Below are 17,895 nucleotides of genomic sequence, written 5' to 3' on the forward strand. Positions count from 1 at the left end.
AAAGCCCTGCGTCTATGCTATAAAAACAGTTGCTTGCCTGTATTTAAGTTCCAAGCACATTAGTGCATAGCATACAATAGTTTACTAGGAGCAAGAGTAATTAGTGTGGACATTTGGCATGCTGTATTGCCTTGGTACTAACCTCTGTAAAAATACATGGGCAGTAATAAAGACAAGCTCCTAAAGCYGAAAGCTATCTTGTTAGTAAATGTTTTTACAGAGGGTCTCACCTTCCTATGTTTCTGAGGGAGACCTTGTGCCATATATCATTGCTGCACATATTTTGATGGAGAACTATGTACATGTTCTATTCTCTCCTGCCACTTGCATGTTTGAGCTTTATATAACAAAGAATTATGGTCTGACAGCACTTAACAATCTTGGCATTGTATCATGTAAGACTCATAGTAACAAACTCTATATATAAAAAAGAAATTCTACTTATTTTTTTTAGCCTCCTTTTAAATATGAATCATTCTCTGTAATTATCTATATTCAGAATTGGTTAGTGACTTCTGCTGTATGAAATTTGTGTGCTGAACTTAAAAACATAAAGGTGCCTCCTTTCAGGGATGTCTTTAACATACTGTAAAAATTTCCTTTATAAGTCATATTGCAAGTGTTTATAAGAGCAGTATTTCTCTGAAATAATTTCAAGTATGACTTTGAAGAGTTTCTTTTTGGAAAAAAGCATCTTTTATATCCTTGGTCATTGAACAGTTGTGAGGAAGAGACCTGGGGAAGAGCGTAGGGTGAGATACTCAAGCACTGTCTTATATGACCCTTTTTCAGAAGTGAGCTAAAATACTTCTTGTGCAGACAGGGTTTCCAGTGCATTGTTCGTGAAGAGCACTTAAAAGCTTGATCTTCAGGTTGCTGGTCATGTAATGAAATTAATTTGCGGTACAGTGTCTTAGCTTGATGGATATAATAGACACAATTAAAAGGACTCCAAAGGCTTTGCAGGCTGTAAATGATGTGAATGTAAGCCTCGTCTGGGGATTTAGTGGTTTAGATGATACTACTGTAAGGTGAGTGCAGAACTGTTGGGAAATTCAGCTTGGAAAGTAGCTATTAGTAGTTCTTTGTCAAACTGGAAGGCTATATCAGAGTTTTCCTGGAGTTTATGATAAAGCTGGTAATTTTTTGTTCTACAGTTAAGATGCTGGGRATGGAGAGTCTGAGCACTAAATATGCAGGTGATGTCTGGTAGATAATTGAGAGGATTAATATTAAAAAAAAAAATCTTGACAAATTGGAAGAAGAATTTAGGGGAGAAAATGATGCAGAGAACTAAGGACTGCACAGTTCTGTAGCCAAGCAGGAACAGTCAGTTCTGTAAACATACACAGGGAATGATATGCCAGGTAATAGTTTTGTAGGCATGGAACTGGGGTTATTGAGTTATTATAAGGTAAGAATGAGTCACCAGTGTCATACTGTTGCAAAAAGGGGAATAATATATGGGAAGGTATTAAAAGGAGCATCAGCCATGAGATATGTGAAGTAATCTGGATGCTTTATTAGGCACAGTTGATGCCCTAGCTAAAGCCCCATGTCTAGTTTTAGGCATCGCATTTCACAAAAAGATGTGAACCAACTGGAGAGAATTCAGAGAATACACCACAATAATTAGAAATATAAAAARCATGACTTATGTGAAAAGACTAATGGGATTTGTGATTGTGTGGTTAAAAGGACAGAAGACTGAGTGATAAAACAGGAAGCTTTCAAATGCAAGACGAGAAAAAGTATAAACTATTCTGCATGTGTAAAGAGGATAAGACAAGAAACCTTGAGCTAAAACTGCAGTAATTTAGATCTTATATTGGGGAACAAAACCTGTAACAGTATAGATATCATGTGATGAAATTCATTACTGGTAAAGTTGTAAGATCTTCTTGATGSAAGGTTTTTAAGAACAGATCAAATGCTCATCTCAGGAATGATCAAACAGTTGTTTTTGCCTGATGACAGAAGAATGGATTATGTGACCTGAGAAGGCCCCTTCTGCTCTCCCTTCCCCTCTCGCCCATGATTTCTCATAAATGAAGCATGTCCGTGGCAGGCTTAGTTTTCTGTGTTGCTGTACTGGCAATTTTTGTTGAGTTTATGTAAAGATGCTAGGTAGTCTGGCCTCTAATGAATCTCTCTAATCTGATTTCCAAATATAGAATGCTAGTGCATGCCTGCACACACACTTGTGTATTTTTATACCTTGGATTTGGCATTGAATTTTGCCTGTTCAGTCACCATTAAATGCATTTAATAGTTGCATTTTTTTGTTGTTGTTATAACATAGCTGCAGCCAGTATCTTAATTTTAGAGTCTTCAGATTTTTGTTCTCTGCCTCCAGATACCTAAGTTTTTGCTATGACCTACAGCCTCTTTGCCATTCTTTATCTTTTTGCCAAATTAGAGGATTAAATTGTGTTAATATTGAATTCCTCTTATCACTAACCCAATGTTGATCTCAAAGTGCTTTGCAAAAACTAATGAATTAAGCCTCTCAGCGTTCTGGAAAGTCTGATAATTAGTATTATCTTAATTTTTCATATTGAGAAACTGAGGCACAGTATATAACTTGTCTTCTTGCACCTTGCCTTATTTTGGACAAAAGGGTAGGGAAGAGAGAGAATTGAGAAGAGACTTGAAAAGGAAGGAGGAAAGCTGAGCATAAATTTTGCTGGACAACTTAGACATCAGGGTTTGCAAATGGAGATAAAAGTGACATATTTTCCATTCTTATTTTATAGTACAGATTTTAATATTAATACTGTATGTAATGGAATACAGTAGATTTTCCTCCACACAATGATTCACTCACATGTTACCACCTTCTTTCCATTTCTCATCAAATGTTTAATAAGGTGGCTGCTGAAAGAGAGGGGGTAAGATCTCTTTTTTATTAAACTCCTGTATTTTAACAAATATGCTTGGGACTGTTTACAAAAACTTTCATAGAATAACAGAAGTAATTCTGGAAGAAGTCTCTAAAAGCCCCAAACTATCACCTTATTCCTGAGGCAGGGTCAGGTGTACCTGTTTCATTCCTGACAGATGGTAGTGTAAACTACTCCTTAAAACGCCTCCAATTTTTGGCCCTTTGCTTTGTATACTGCCCACAAGAAAGAACAGATAAGTTCTTTACAGAAACTTTCCCTTCTGCTTAATCTGTTCTTTCCTGAATATGATCTCTGAAAGACTGTTTCCATTTATGTCTTTCAGCTTTTGGATCCAGCAGCTCTTCCTCTTCTACTACCTCCCTAGAACGCAAACAGAACTATTCCAAAAAACGGAACTCARCTGGCAGCAGTAAAAGGACAGTGATTAGAGCAGTTTCTGCCACATCTAAAATCAGTGCTGGTATTGTTTGTTTTATTAAGGTGTATATTCATGAGTGGAAGTTCACCACTGCATTGAATACTTATGTAGAAGTACTTGTGTTGTTTCAGAATTTCAGGTAGTTCAAAGTTTGCAAAGTGTTAATGTATAAATTTAAATTTTCTAACTTATCTGCAAGCAGAAAAATGTTATAGTCATGTCTTGTCACCATACCTTTCAACTGCAGAGAAAAGACTGTAGTCCACAATTTTCATGCTGAAGCAATTCTTTGTCTAAGCCTAATGTGTGGTAAGTTGCTACGTGCTAAAGGTGCGCTGTGTCAAAGGTAGATACTCTATTTGACCAGTTAGTTGGCTTTCTGGCTATTAAGATCTTGAATTTTAAAGATATAATTTCACTAATTTGAGATCTTGTTCTTCTCCAGCTATGAGGAAAAATCCTTCTGATGAGAGAGAAATTCAACTCGGAGACAGAGTACTGGTGGTAGGACAGAGAACAGGCACTGTTAGATTCTATGGGACGACAAAATTTGCACCAGGTAGTTGCACACTCTTTGCGTATGTTGTATAATCACTATTGGATAGGTTGCATGGGAGGGCACAAACACTACAAGAACCCACACTCCCTCCAAAGAAGCTCCACTGGTTTGTGCTGAAGTTTTCACCCTCTCCTTTGTTTCATTGAATATTTTTTAAATTTAATACAAGACAGCAAAGAAAAAGTAATGATTTAAATGTGACTTTTACTTGTCCATTTATGTTGTTCAATTAGGAGAACTATTCTGATGTTAAAATTGTATGTATTGTTACAAAGCTTTCTGAAAATCTTCAGTTTCGTCTCAGTGATGTGTAGTTTATTGAGATCACATGCCTTTACTTAACTTTCATCTGCAGCTTTTTTGACTCAGCTTATCTCTTGCAATTTTGGTACTCTACCATATCATATAGCTGTCTCATTTTTATGTTATTAGTTCTTTAAGAGGGTGTGAACATTTCAATCTTAACTGATTTCAGACTGACAAATGTTTAGGTCACAGGACAGATGAAGGTTACAGGTATCTTAAAAACACCCCTAAACTCCTTTTTCTTGTATTTTTCCTCCTTCCTCCTCCATTGCTAAAAAACACATTGCAGTGAATCCACATGTCTGGATTTGCTCTAAATTATGGAAACTAATTTTTGAATACTCATTCTTGCTAACCAAATTACTTCAGTGTGTTCTCTGTTCTTACTTACAATCTTATAATTGCAAGATTAATGCAGAGTTGTTAAGTACTGACGCTGGGTAAGATGATTAGCATTTTTGCACTGAATTTAACTTACCAATCAAGTAGACTTTATTTATGTGAGTGACAATACCCTGTCTTGACACTTGGTGGCATCAATATTAAGAAAAAATATTAAGGTAGAAGCTATGTTAAGGTAGAAGTACAAACTGTATGTGTTTTTTTGGGTTTTTTTTTTTTTTTTTTCATTCTTCCCATTTCCCCAATCTCATTTTAGGCAGTCCTTGCTTAAGATACTCCTATGATCTAATTCCACACTTTCATGTGATCAACCTTTCCTTCATATTGTTTCTTTATTGTTCCATTATAGCAAGTGTAAAATCAGTAAGCTATTTGATGGTTTAAGTCTCCTCCCCTTTTCCTTCAAATTAGTGAAGTGTTTTTAGGAAAAACATAGTATTTTAACAAGTGAGAATGGAAAGACTGCAGCTCTTTACCATTTGCAAAACCAGTAATTTATGGAAAATGGAACAGTGGCATTTTTAAATATTGCTGTTTAAGTATTGCTGTTTTAAAATGAATCAAAGCTCTGGGAAGTTGCCAAAACTTTATTTCCTATTCATTTTGCTGCAATGCAGATCTTTCTTAAATTCTGAAGACAGAAAAGGGAGAACTTCTGACATACTGAACCCTTCTAAATCATAAGCTGACATTCTTGAGTTTCTTGAGCTGATAATTAGTATTACCATTATATCCACTACCTTAGTACCAAGTGACTTGAATTAAATTTAAAATCTTTCAGGGATAGATAGCATAAGGACTACTAATGGAGTATGAAATTTAGCTCCTTTACTTAATTAGCTCACATTTATCACAGATTATGAATGATCAAACTTATTAACATCTTGATGCCTATTCAGTGTTCTGTATGAGATGAACTGCTGCCCAATTCTGATTTTTATACCCTTCTCTCAATATCATATAATCAAATTGCAAATTATATTCATTATTATTTGCTGAATGGAGAAAATGAATGAATTAATATCAAAATTTTAATTTTACTGTTGATGATCTCAGATGAGGCATAAACCATGGGGTCAGGCGACTGAAGAGGGGAAACTTGAACCACCATTACTGCCCGTTCATATTTCCTTTTTGTCAAATAGCCACTGTTACATTCAGTAACATTCCATTCTGCTTCAAGATGAACATCAAAGGTTTTAAATTTTCTATGTTAATTAAAATGTTATTACTTTTCTTAAACATTTATACATATATTAAAAATGCTAATAATCTTTAGATTTATTATGATACATAACTTTAGCACAGTTATAATATTATAAATATTGAATGTTAGAAACTGTTTCCCTTATGAGGGTGAATGCCGACAGTCTAGGTAAAGGAAAGCCTGTGAGCCTGTGTTTTAGTCAAAAAAACAAAGAAACAAACAAAAAAACTCCCCACAATTTTACCATTTTAAATCTTGCAGGATTCTGGTGTGGCATTGAATTGGACAAACCTCATGGTAAGAATGATGGTTCAGTGGGAGGTGTTCAGTACTTCAGTTGTCTTCCTAGATACGGTATATTTGCACCACCATCTCGTGTACAGAGGTGAGCACTGAGCCGCTTTTGCTGTTTGTGTTGCCAAACATTTTCTTAGTGTGTTTTTGTTGGGAAACAAAGTTTTGCAGCACTTATGGGAGTAATACCTTTCTGCTGCTGMTGATGGAGGTTTATAGATTCTGTTGGTTTCTGACTGTTTTTTTGAAACAAGAGTATAAATTGGAAATACAGATCCCCATTTCTGTTGCAGCCACTTCAAGTATTTTCATTCCAGGGCCTATAAACTTTACATTCATGACCCAGTCCTGATCGGGGCTGTGAGTAAAATTCAACTATAAAAGAAAGTTGCCCTTGGACACGACCAGAAGTACCGTTCTCATTCCTGCTTACTGCACRGAGGATCCAAAGCATCCACCAAGTTTGTTCATAGCCCCTTTGTTAGGTTTCTGGAGGAACCTCAAAAGCAGTACTGTGCTCTTTCCTCCCGTATTTGTGTCCAGTTGCTCTGCCAAACGTACTCTCTTATCTTTCCCTGAAGTTTCTTGCTCAATAAACTGTCAGAGAACTTTGCCTCAAAATTGCACATCCTTTATTGCTTTCTTTAGTAATTTAAATAAAGTGGGTTGATATAGACATCTGTGATATACCAGCCTGATTACAATTAAATGTTATTGTCTTTTGGGAGTGGAGGGAGAAGGGAAAGAATCACAACTTAATCTACAGAGAATTCCAGTAGTAGTTCTATTATAAATTAATTGAAATGACTTCTTCTGAACGGCTGCTGTATTACTGTTTTTCAGATTAACAGGTTCTCTGGATTCTCTCACAGAAAGTTCATTGAATAAACTAAATCACAGTTTTCCAGGTAGGAGCATAAGACACTTGTGATTTGGCTTATGTAGCCTACAGACCATTCTACAGCCAGAAACCACAGCAGGAAAAAACCTCTGAAAGCGCAGTAGGTTTTGAGAGAACCCAAATGCCAGCAATTTTCTTTGCTATTACCTTCCTAAAAATGGACCCTGCAGTGGGTCTCTGCAGAAGGAACTGTGGAGAACCATGTTGTTGTTAACTCTGCCGTTGTGTAAATGATTACATCAGAGTTAATACTGTTTTCATAAGCAAATGACACTCTCCCCATATTACAACACTGTATTCTAGTCATAGTTGGCTATAATCTGAATCTGTTCCTTAAAGTAAGCCTAGATTGGTGAGTAGATCAGTGTGGGGAAGGAGGTCCATGTTGAACTGCTGAAACTTTACTGAAATACTTGAAGTAGTGTGTTTTTTTGTTTTTTTTTTTTTCTCCCTTTTCTAAACTTTTTGTGGAAGGGATGCTTCCAATTAACCTCATTCTGTTTATTTAATCTAATTTCTGTCAATTTAGAAAATCTGAACATATTACTAACACTTATTTTCATGAGAAATTTCATCACTTATTTTCCCAATAGGAGGGGAGAATGTGTTGCAAATGAAGTGAAAGCGTCATGAAAGAAAACGTGTTTTTTTGTTTGTTTTTGTTTGGTTTTTGAAAGTTCTACATAGCTTATTAACATCTCCGCTTAGGTTTCAGACGCAGTTTAAGCACAACTTCTGCATCTTCACAGAAAGAGATAAACAGAAGAAACTCCTTTGTTAGGTGAGTGTGCTTCTGATTAAAATGTATGGGTAGGCTGGCTGTTAACTTTACTGTTTCTAGTTCAGAAGAAAAGAAAATCTTTATGCCTTTATAGTATGTAAACCTTTATACATTCTTGGTTTTCTTCCAAAATTAGCCAGAAATATTTTTCAGTGTTGTCTAGGAGTACAGTTCCTGGATTCAAGCAGGCATTAAGATTGTTTTCCAATCATTCAGTCACTGTATGCATATTCTCCAAATCCTTGTGGTTTCACACAGCTGTGTGTGTGAAGTTCACAAAGTCTCATTAAAGAACTTCCCTGTGTCCTGTTTATCCTGACCAAGCCTTATGCATTACAAGTTGGTTTGGTTAAACTCTTTCAAGCACCCTCTAAAATGTTTTGTACCACTTAATTTACTGATGCTGTCCATTATCCTAAATATTGTGGATCCTAGCATCAAGTGAAAGGAAATAGATTTTCCAAGTATTTGAGTACTGTTTACTACTGTATTAATGTTATTACATATTTTGGCATTGATGTGAGATCAAAAGCATTTTTAAGAGATTTGAGTTTTTTTTCACACACTTCACTGAATTATATATTTGCATTGCCTTGGATGTTTCATACAGAGAAGGCTTKTTTTTGTTTTCTGCTTTTTTAAACCAGATCTAAGAGCTCTGTGTTAAGGCGCAGCTGGAGTAATACTGCTACAGCTAACACTGAGGGACCAGTGAAGCTGCACGAAGGCTCTCAGGTTCTTCTAACCAGCTCCAATGAAATGGGTACAATCAGGTACATTGGTCCTACAGAATTTGCACCGGGGATATGGCTTGGGCTTGAACTCAGAAGCGCCAAGGGAAAGAATGATGGGTCTGTGGGGGAAAAGCGCTATTTCACCTGTAAGCCGAACCATGGGGTCTTGGTGCGACCTAGTAGAGTAACCTATCGTGGGATTAGTGGGGCAAAGCTTGTGGATGACATTTGCTGAGCCAAAGGTGCTAATACAATGGAAAATAAGTTTTTTAAAGCACACAAGAACCCTCTCTTTGAATGCCAGCTTATTTTTAAACTATTGAACCCACATTTGCATTTTACATATGTGTGTGTTTGTGTGCACACATACACAAACATCCATACATTAAGAAAAAAAAATTCAGTCACATTAAGCAGTAAAACCACTATTCCATTGCTCTTATTGAAACAGCCCTTGCCTGGGAAGGTTATTGCAAAAGCATCTTGGGTTTCAGATGCTGTATTTGAATAATGTTCCAGTAGGAGAATGCAAATATATCTAATGTTCTCTGAATCTGCTTGTGATTCATGCAGTATTTAAATGACTTTCTTCCACTGCTGATACTTTGTGCWTTGGCTGCTTTTGACAGAGGAGGTGGCTAATAAGTGACATTCATCTGTTTACTAGGCACTTGGTCAATATCAGTACCCGCCGCTAGCAATAAGCAAGTGAAAAAAGACTTTGTTTCCAGCAGTTGTGAAGTAGTTGCACATTTTTATCATTCATATATCCCACCTCTTTCCCCCCCTCCCATTCTCCCCTCTAGAAGACAAAAGGGCTGATAAATAAAAGTATCTGCGGCTATCCTAGGGAGCAGCAGCAATTGATTAAAAAGCCTTTAAAAAGCACAAATATACTTCATGTCAGTCTGCATAGTAAAAAGCACTTTTTATTGTAGGCGTTTGTAGAAGGAGCTATGTATGAGAAGCACTCTTCAAAATAATGCACTTTGCACTCTCCTGGAGAGTTTTCCCTCATTTTAAAAGATAGGTTTGTTTGGAGTGCTGCAGGATGTGAGTATCACAGTTTTTAATGCAAATAAACCTAGAGTGGAACTATACATAATAGCTGCATCTTAAATATTAAGTCTGTATAAATACAGCGTGGTTCTTCCTGCCAGTGGTATGGATTATATGCAGGGCTTTCAAGCAAGCTATTAACATTTGATTAGTTTGTGATAGATGTTTCTATTTGTTTCCTGTAGAACAGTTTCCAGGGTAAATTTCCTGTAAGAGTCTTATGTTAAATTCAGGATGGTTTTAGATACATCATTAGAACACATTGTGATGTGACATTATTTGCATCTCAGCCTTTTAAATGACTAGTATTTTGCCCATATTTTAAGCATATAATGTATTTTAATTGCTCAGAATATGTAAACAGTATCTTACTGAAGGTTATCAGGGTGTTTTCATGTTCCAGAACAGTCATTTTATTCTTGAATGATCTGCTTGCTTTTACCTACTTGAAAGAAGTGACACTTTAAATTACAGCGTAATATCCTATTTTTAGACAGAAGTCTACTATTATGTTAAATATTGCTGTAGCTATTGTTCCTGACCTGTATTTAAAAGATGGACTGTATTCTAATTTATGGGAGTTATTAATTGAATATAAAAGCTGTAAATTTTGAATGTAAAGAAAATAATGCTTTATATTTGAAGATGCACTGAAATGCAAGTGATGTACTGAACTTTGTCCAAAATCTATTTCTTGCTGTTATTAGTAAAATCAAACCCTGGTGAACAGTGTTTCAAAGAGAATTTATGTTAGGTCATTATAGCATGTGCATTCACTTGCTTTCATTTTTTATTTTTACTTACAAATTGCGTAAATAGGGTAGAGTGCAAAACAGAGCAGTAATACCAGAAGTTTTTAATATCTTTAGCTGTATGGGGCAGAATTACCAGCTATCAAACAAGTGTAAAACACATTTCTCTGGTTTATCCCAATCTCACTCTCCTGTTTGGTTATTAAACTAAAATAGAATTTTTAGAAACACTCTTATTTTTCTGTCTCATGAAATGGAATGAATATATGAATATATGTGCTTTTTCTGAGGAGTAGCTGGAGTTCTTCAGGAGGTGCTCAGGGAAATAAGTAAGTAAGTGTTGCACTTGTGTGGCACGTCTTGCACAGAAGAAGAACATGTAGGCGATCAACATCTTTCCAAGAATTACAGGCAGTTCCACCTGAATACGAGGAGGAATTTCTTCGCTGTGAGAGTGACGGAGCATTGGGACGGGTTCCCAGGTTGTGGAGTCTCCTTTTCTGGAGATATTCAAAACCCATGTGGATGTGATCTTGTCTAACAGGCTCTAGGTGACCCTGCTTGAGCAAGGAGGTGGGACTACATGATCTCCAGAGGTCCCTTCCAACCTTACCGATTCTGTGATTCTGTAATTTTCCAATTCACTGGTAACTTTTCTTTATCCAAGTCTATGCCAGGCTGCAGTTTCTACAGTAGCAGGCTGTGTAGCTGTGCCCAGTTCAGCTGGAAGTGGTGTCTCGGTGGCCTTGGCTGGCCTAAACCGCAGGATTTTGAACTCTGCCGCATGGAAGGGTAGAGAGAAGAACAGAGACATTACCTGAGCTTTGGTGTAGTGTGCTTTGCCCTTCAGTTTCAGCATCAGCTAGCCACAGATTCTCCTGACAGCTCTCACTATAATCACAGTATAGGGCTGTAGCTCAGAGTGACTTGGGACTGTTACCAGTACGGAGTTATTTCAGAACCACTGAGAATCTTCTGTGGGGAAATGGGAAGCCCTGTGACTATATGCAGCCTGAAATGGAAATAAATCAGTCTCCCACTTCTAGGGAAGTTTTCTGATGGATATCATTGAGTTAGTGATGTGAGAGGATGTGTGCTTCCTTTAATTCAAGGTAAGTAAGTTGCCATAATTCTTTTTCCCAACTCAGAAGACACTTTGTATCATARAATTCTGAAAAATAACTGGCACTGAAGTTTAGAATTAGGTGCTATGCTGAATGGGGTAGCAAAACTAGCTGTGCTGAGGCCTGTAGGATTGCAGCCCTTGAACCTGTTAGAAGACAGGTGGTCTCCAAAGTCTCCATGAAATATATTAGAAAAATATTATTCATTTAATAAACAAACAAATGGTCCCCAGCAGTTCTGTGCTGCTTGTGCTGACTCGGAGGCTGTACCTTTTTCCGCAGCACAGCTCTGGGGCCTTGTTTCAGCAGAGGTAGTTCTTCAGGGCTCTCAGCACTGAAACATTTCCAGCTTTGATGGAAACTGGCTGGAAATGTGAGCGCACAGGTGTGACAGGAGGAGGAACGTTTCCTTGAAGAGTCCCAAGATGGAGAATTTATTTTCAGTGAGTTCTGTCCAGTTGGATTCAGTGATAGTTTTGCAGATGTTTTCCTGGGCAGGGGCCTGGGCTTTTAAACACGGGTATCCAGCAAGATCTGAGGCTCAAGGAGCCAAGACTGGCACTGTGGATTTGCAAAACAGAACATAGTGTCTGTGATGAGCTGGCTCTACTACCTGAGGGTTGCATGGGTGGCAAGTCCAGCATTTGTGGCATGGTTTATAGAGAATTCAAATTTTGAAGAACCCATGTCAAATGTCAGGTGAAAACTGAGACCATTATCCATGAAAGCCACATAGCAAAGTTCCAACGTGCATTTGTTTTCCTGTCTTGCTGCAGGCAGACAGCTCTGGAGAAAATAGAAAAATGCCGGCCAACAGTGATGCAAACCAGTCTGTGGTGGTTGCCCAGTGCCTAGCTGGGATCATGGCAGACCACAGGAGAGCTCCTTTTTCAGTCAAGATGACAGGGAGGAACTGAAGTGTGGGAGGATGGAGGGAGAGGTGGCTGCTTGATGCCCACACCAGGGACACTGATCGGGGGTTGGGGGGGGATCTCATTAACTAAAACACTAAAATAAGCCTGCAGTGGGACAAGTAAGTGAAGGAGAGTAAGTTTTATAAACAAATCTCCTACTTTCAAGGATCTTTTCTTGAGAAAGCAGCAACATAAAGTGTAAGATTGGTGCAAGGCTGGGGGTTGGGGGAGAGAAAAATAATGCATTTCAGGGCAGGAGCTAGCTCTTCCTATGTTTGTCACAGGATTTAGCCATAGCATTCCACTGTTTTAAATACAGCTTATAATTAGAGCTACTCAAAGTCAATGTTCAGACACAAATTAAAATGCTGTCCTAGAATATATACATTTAAGAATGAAAACATCCAAATACTTTCTTGAACCATGTATTTTGTTCTCCTCTTACACTGGCCTTTTCCTTCATGTGAAAGCCTTGGTGCTTTCTAATAGAAAGCAAAATCACTCACATCTCTTCTGTGAGAAATAACCTTGGAAGTGATACATTTGCAAAGTAAACAAGTCTTAAACTAGCTACTGCTAGCCAGGAATATGACTGTCTCAGTTTATTAACACGGCTGCTCCTTTATATATAGGTGTGCATTGTGGGGTGTGTGTGGGGTGTCTATGTATAGTGTGTGTTTTGTGTTTTAACTTTAACAAGAAAAATTCATGTCCAGACCTCCCTTTGTTATTACATTGTACAGAAGTGAACTGATGYTGATACAATCATTGCAGAGATGTCAATGAACAACCTAACACAAGCAAAGCCAGTAACAGTCATTTTATTTATCTTCATGCCTTTTGGTTCACTACACTTGTTTACAATACAAATACACTATTCAATACAAAATACTCAATGACCATATATTAATATTTTTCTTCATAGTATCCCTGAAGTGCACAGGCCCTTCCTTTATAGACAATGTTGCATAAGCTGCTGTACATGAGACAGACATTACTAATGAAGCTTTGTTACTGAAAGAAACCAGATGCAGACAACTTAGACATTTCCTTCTGATGGGTTTGGGGCAATTTATGATGTCTTTGCAGCTGTGAAAGGCTATATTCTATGCTTTTCCTATGTCAAGGTTCTTGTTGCCAAGCTGCTAGCTCAGTAACGGGAGCAGACATGCAAAGTTAAAGTCTTCATAGCCTATTTCAGACCTCATGTGCCACGCTCTATCTGAATGACTTGTGTCCGCTGCTGTGGGGGCTCGCACTGAGGCCGCCTCCCCTCTCTGCAGGGAGAAGAACGCCAGCAGGCCACTGASTGCTGCCCTTGAGCGTTTAACCTGTGCCTGCCCCTCCACCCCTGCCACAGCAGAGCCCCCTCCAGTCCCCCTTTCCTTCCAGCACTCCAGGAGGAAGCAGAACAACCCAACCTTGTGCCTTGCTTCAGCCCTCCAGGGCACAGGATGGAGAATCAAGACTCAGCAGCAAAAAGGAAGACAATGAATGGACAGCTGGCAGGGTAGATAGATAAACAGGCATTCCAGCCTGTTTTACCTTCAGCAGCTTACAAATCAGCATAGAATCAGAAAAACCTACCTAACATCTATAAGAAACAGGTAACATCCACATGGAAATAAGCCATTTTCAGAGTCTGAGAGTGGTAGCACAAGACTCTCCCATTCGTGCTTTCATACTGTAGATCGTACTGCTTCCTGCTTTTCCACTCTAGTGTGAAGAAGGATACATAAGAACATAATATAAATATTGCCAATGAAATCTATTAACAGTCTTCAAACAAGTTCCCTACTTCAGACATTTGTATTCAATCAATTATACTAAGATTATTTTCAAAAATAAGTTCTAGACAAGAACGACTATGAGGGCTAAAGTAAATTCAGTTTTCCTTCCTACAGCATACCAGGAGATGATAGCTATCACTGTAAGCCTAGTGTGGAGGGGGTTTAATAAGGGGATTCAGGATTTACACACATACTAGAGGCCTTGGTCTGGTGACGTTACTGTGACTTAAGCACCTTCTGGTCACTGGAGCATGCAGACCTTAACAGGTGCATCTTTCCAGACACAGAAATGAAAAAACTCCTAGTTCATGACCAGACAAAAATGTTCTTGCTATTGGTATATATCTAAATGAAATGTGATGGAATGAACCCAGTATAAAAGGGAGCACAGATAGATAGACTCATGAACACTTAATGCATTCAGACATTACAACGGAAAGCCTAAAACAGATTCTGTAAGTACCTTTGTTGTCTTTGCACTGTCGCACTCAGTGTAAGACAGTCTCATCATTACTCAGCTCTTCTCTCTCTCTCTCTCTCTCACACACACACACTCACACACTCTATCAAGCCCCCCTAAAATGTTATCTCAGTTTACCCCAGCTCACAAATGGTTTTTTTTATAGCGATGAGACCTTCCACAACCGTCTACTGTGTCCCTCTGCCCTGCATGTCACTTTGCCTGTCCTTGGGAAGGATGGTCGTAGGCTGCTTTCCTACTGCTCTGAACAGATTCCTGCTAATAATGTTGCAACCCAGAGCAGCGATAACTGCAGCCCTCATGTGGGTACTGGCAAATGAAGTGGGACTGTTACGTAGCTCCTTTCAGCCCTTCAGCCAATTTGAGGTGGGACAGTAATTGACAGTGCTGGACTGTAAATTGTTTTTGTGGCTGAGCAAACAGTCATCATTAGGGAAAGCTTTCTTTACACTGGCCCAGTGATGTGCTCCTACAGCATGGTGGAAAGTAAGTAAACAAAATGCTGTTACTGGCATGGAAATCTTGGCAACACCAGTTCATACAGTCACTTGCTTAAAGTCAAGCAGTGCAATTGCAGATGGAAACATGACGTTTCCTTTGATGAAGCCTGCACAGAAGTAGCAAAGCCCCAGTTGGTCAAGGCAGTTTATGGAAATTATTTATCATTGGTTTTGTTCCTTTCTTAAAAAAAAAAAAAAAAAGCAGGACATCATTAAAAAAAAAAAAACAAAACGCCAAATCTTGTTTCTGAATTGCAAGATTTGCTCAACATTGATATTTACAATGTTTTTCATAAAGTGGGGAGCTAAGCATGGAAAAAAAAATCTACAAGGTACTGAACTAAATACTTGTTGTGGAAGAGCTTGCATTTTTTTTTTTTTAATTAAAAAAATAAGCCAAAATGAGATTTCTGAATTCCTTTGGGTTCTGGATGTTAGAAATGGGGATTGCAACAAAGGCATTTTACATTGTGGACGCTGGAAGGAGACCTTCCATAAAACCAACCACTATTGCAGGAAATGCAATAAAAGACCTTTATGCATAGTAACCAGCACAAACTACAGAATATCAGTAGTAATTTATAATTTCCCCCAACTGCAACATCATTTATATATATATATATATGTATGTATGTATGTATATATACACACACACACACACACACACACACGCACATGCACATATATATATATAAAATATAAAAATGCGCGCATGCGCGCGCACACACACGTATGTTTAAGAAGCAGTAGTGTGTTTAGCTCCTTATTTACTGCTCACATTTTATTAGTATAACATTTCAGATAGTTCAGTTGCAATTCTGTGATAAAATAACTGCACAGTAATCCCGCTACTACCATAGATGGAGAAAGGACACCCTCCTTTCTCCCCTTCATCCCCCACAACGATACCAACATCTTCTGTTGCTTGTGCTTTTAGATCCTCTTTAGAAATGCCACTAACTAGGCAAATTACCTGCATTTGTGCAGAATCAGAGCTGCTGCCTCAGATCTAATTAATAACATCAACTAGAAAAATCTCATATTAATATTGCACCTTTTTGTTTTTGTGTAGTCTGATCCATCTGGATCAGTGTCTACCCTCAAAAAAATACATAAGAGGCAGGGCAGCAAAAGCCCTAGGGCAGGCTCCTACTCAAAGATAAACTAAGGAAAACAAAGTTGAGTTGCTAATACAAATGCTTTTGAAAAACAAACTATTTAAATGAAAATTGCAATCATATATACATAATACTGCAGCATAAGGAAATGCTCCTATAGTCGCGCGAGGACGCCCTCTTTGAGTTTATTGAGCTGAAGAGTGGACAGTATGACACTAACACAGTCCTAAGCTAGACAGAATCACTCCCCAGTGGCTCTTTCGTGAAGACGACTGCAAGCCTAATAATATTTTTCTTTTTTTCTTTCTTTTTTTTTTTTTTTTTAAAGCGTGGTGGCCCAAACCAAGCCTTCTGGTTTAAATCTGCCTAATCTCAAAGGTTAGGAGGATGTAAGCGAGGTTGATGCACGACACTTACCTCAATATCCGAATCCAGGGCCACATTTAGAATCGCTTCACTGAAATGAAGTGTCTTGGACTGATCTTCATATTCCTTTGCTGATGCTCTAGCAGACCCATTCTGTGGAAATAGGCACCCTCTTTTTCCAGACAGCATTAATGCTAAAAAACCAGCTCCTTGTAACCCTACACTGAAGTTACTAATGCATATCTTTTTACACAGAAATTATTTCCTATATCTATGGTTTGACAATACACTTAACTGGAATATTTTTCATGCACAATGTGTACAAAGTGAGTCAATGCAGTGGTTTTCTTTCTTTAAACAACTATCATACACATATTTTGTTACAGAAACAAGGGCCTAAACAACCCCTCAAATACTGACAGTAGCTGGCATCCTGATTGTGGCATATGTCATTTCTGCCTTTATGTTGTTTTTAGGGCATATCAATGGCTATTTGAAACCTCTGAGCTATGCAGGTGGTCTTCCATTTTCAAGGCATCGTGAATGCTTCTCTCATGACCACAGTCCTTTAAAATTGTACTTTGGTTCCATCTAACAATATCACAAGTTCCTGTTGAAAGACATTCCTACTTTTGTAGGCCACAAGGAATTTTTCAAGGGCTCTACACACTTTCAGTGCTGGGTGCAGCAAGAAGGAAAAAAAAAAAAAAAAAGCCCAAACTCCAAAACAAAAAAAACCCTCAAAACCAAAATGCCTCATAGCATCCATATCAATCCTGTACGCCTCCTGTCCAGTCATTCTTTCCAGTGATGCCGTATGAGTAGCATCTTTCTACTGCCTTGCCAATTACACAAAAACTACTGTGCTTTCAAGGACTTTCAAGGACCAGACTAGCTGGAACACAAGCTGGGAATGTGCTATTGTGTCTCAATTCAAAGTTGGATCCTTTTATTTGGTTTGGCTGAATGATGCTTTCCCTAAACCCACTACAAAGCTCGGCCACTTGCAGGAGATTCCAAGTCTTCTACAGCATCCACAACTTTGGCATGGAAAACCCCAGACATGAAACACTCAAGGCAGTGAGTGGCTTTACACTTAAGCAGCGAACACACAATTGAGAAAAGCTCACGGGAAGGGCATGACAACAACCATGTGTATTAGTTGATGCAACAGGATCTGGGCCTTGCAGTTAACATGTTTCCTGTATCATCCCTCCCCTGTTGTCTTTTTTTTCTTTTTTTTTTCTTTTCTTTCTTTCTTTTTTTCTTTCATTTTTTCTTTT

At 38.1% G+C, this 17,895-nt stretch overlaps 1 protein-coding gene across 3 annotated transcripts in view; it reads left to right on the top strand.

Moving 5' to 3' along the window:
• The window catches only part of CLIP4 (CAP-Gly domain containing linker protein family member 4), a 31,959-nt gene extending 20,312 nt beyond the window's left edge, over positions 1 to 11,647 (top strand). The window contains exons 11-17 of one of the 3 annotated variants that reach the window (XM_085307829.1): positions 3,229 to 3,366; positions 3,770 to 3,883; positions 6,060 to 6,183; positions 6,936 to 7,000; positions 7,702 to 7,774; positions 8,422 to 8,547; positions 10,616 to 11,647. In XM_085307829.1, the coding sequence (XP_085163955.1) occupies positions 3,229 to 3,366; positions 3,770 to 3,883; positions 6,060 to 6,183; positions 6,936 to 7,000; positions 7,702 to 7,774; positions 8,422 to 8,547; positions 10,616 to 10,652 (677 nt within the window). In that variant the 3' untranslated portion in view covers positions 10,653 to 11,647. Of the gene's footprint in view, positions 1 to 3,228; positions 3,367 to 3,769; positions 3,884 to 6,059; positions 6,184 to 6,935; positions 7,001 to 7,701; positions 7,775 to 8,421; positions 10,254 to 10,615 lie in introns of those variants that run through there. The other 2 variants (XM_085307830.1, XM_085307828.1) reach the window with 2 other exon arrangements.
• The last annotated feature ends 6,248 nt before the right edge of the window (positions 11,648 to 17,895 follow it).

Source organism: Rhea americana, unplaced genomic scaffold, assembly GCF_003343005.1.
Source record: "Rhea americana isolate MKP2758 unplaced genomic scaffold, rheAme1 scaffold_265, whole genome shotgun sequence".
NCBI lineage: Eukaryota > Metazoa > Chordata > Aves > Rheiformes > Rheidae > Rhea > Rhea americana.